The following is a 2,042-nucleotide window of genomic DNA, read 5'->3' on the forward strand; positions in this document are numbered from 1 at the left end:
ACAAAACATTTGCTTCAACACAAGGATAGATGCCTGCATCGCAAGATTCATGATAACAAGACAAACAAAGGGCAAACATTTCTCATGCCAAAAGGAAAGCAAGAAATTGGAGTTGGTTCTTATAATGCTGAAAATTCAAAGAAAGAGCTTGCATGTGCAATAATTATGCATGAATATCCACTTTCGATTGTAGATCATATTGGTTTTCGACGGTTTGCTGCTTCTCTACAACCAATGTTTCAAGTTCCTTGCAGAAACACCATCAAGAAGGAGATATTTAAAGTGTACGAGTTTGAGATGTCAAAAACTTCAAAATTGTTAGATAATCTTCAGTCAAGAGTGGCCATTACTTCAGACATGTGGACTTCAAGTAATCAAAAAAAGGGTACATGGCTGTTACTGTGCATTATATCGATGGATCTTGGAAGTTGCAGAGTCGCATTTTGAGGTGATTACAAATTCTTATATTCTTATATTATTTTTATATGGTTGTTATTGCACATATTATCTATATATATTATTTTAGATTGTATATATGATGTAATTATTAAATATGAATCGAAATCCATGTTAGGTTCATTTATGTCCCTGCTCCTCATTCAAGTGATAGACTTTGTGCTGCTTTAGTTCAATGTTTAATGGAATGGAACATCGATACAAAAGTATCAACTATCACTCTAGATAATTGTAGCACAAATGATGCTATGGTGGATAAAATTAAAGAGAAGTTGAACTTAAATACTTTGTTGAGGGATGGATCCTTACTTCATATGCGCTGTGTTGCACATATATTAAATTTGATAGTAAAGGATGGGTTAGAAGTAGTGAAAGATGGGATAGAAAGGATTTGGGATAGTGTGGCTTATTGGACCGCAACTCCTAAAAGGAAGGAAAGATTTGAGAAGACAGCTAGACAATTGCGAATTTCGTGCACTAAAAATTTAAGTCTAGATTGTCCAACTAGATGGAACTCCACTTACAAGATGCTTGACATTGCTATTTTGTATGAGGATGTATTTAGCCGACTAAAGTTGTGTGACCCTCAATACACTTGTGTTCCAACTAGTTCACAATGGAAATTTGCAAAGGATGTTTGTGAAAGATTGAAATAACTAGTGTTGTAATTGCTTGTGCAATTTTATCAATTTGTTACAGTTCTTTGTACTTGTTATTCTCAATTTTATCAACTTTAATGTTTATATTATAACTTGTATATTTTATATAGGTGAAATATTAGCTAGTGGCGTTACTTCGCTCTTTGAAGATGGTCAATAGTATTTTGAGAAAAGAGAAAGAAAGAAGACTACATTGGTGGTGGCAGCTTATCTAGCTACTTTTGTTAGCAATTTCAATGAACAATGATTTTTATCTACTTAGTTAGCAATTTCAATGAACAATGATGTAGAATATTTTTGGTTATGTGGTTGTTTTGATGGCAGTTTTGGAATATTGGTTTGGTTATGTCGTTGTTTTGATGGTAGTTTGGAATACTCTTATCTACTAATACAATATTATGTGGTTTTGATAAATTTGATATTGGTTTTGATAATTTGGATTATGAGTTGTATGGTTGCTGCACTTTATTTGAAATAATTTTTTTGTATGTTCGGACGAATTTTGGGTTCATGATATATGTTCTAGTTTGGGCCAAGGGATTATGTTTATTAAAAATCTGAATCCACTGCGGGTATGGGGGCGGGGCGGGGATACCCGAACCCATTTGGGATGGGGTTTGGGTTCAATTATTCATCCCCGTTGGGGTACGGGGCGGGGAACGGGGCTTTATCAGGGAATTGGGTTTGGGGATGGGGTAGGTAAAAACCGTCCCCGCTCCGCCCCATTGCCATGCCTAACTACAGTTAATACCACTAGAGTATCAGGCAAACAAAGATATAAAGGGAAGTGTTAAGAGCAAACATCTTAGCATGTGTTTGGATGTACGGTGAGCATAATTGATTTTGATATAATTAATTTTGTATAATTGATTTTGGTTAAAAGTAATTCTGATTAAAAGTGGTTTGTGTTTGGATACATTTATGAGA

General features: G+C 34.6%; 1 protein-coding gene across 1 annotated transcript; it reads left to right on the forward strand.

Annotated features, from left to right (window-relative positions):
• Positions 1–638: 638 nt before the first annotated feature.
• LOC146901140 (zinc finger BED domain-containing protein RICESLEEPER 2-like) lies at positions 639–1,112 on the forward strand. Its single transcript, XM_085737025.1, has one exon. It carries the CDS (start codon positions 639–641, stop codon positions 1,110–1,112), a length of 474 nt encoding a protein of 157 aa, XP_085593151.1.
• Positions 1,113–2,042: the final 930 nt, after the last annotated feature.

This window comes from Medicago sativa, chromosome 8 (genome assembly GCF_051527215.1).
Source record: "Medicago sativa cultivar Bolivia chromosome 8, Bolivia_mono, whole genome shotgun sequence".
Classification (NCBI taxonomy): domain Eukaryota; kingdom Viridiplantae; phylum Streptophyta; class Magnoliopsida; order Fabales; family Fabaceae; genus Medicago; species Medicago sativa.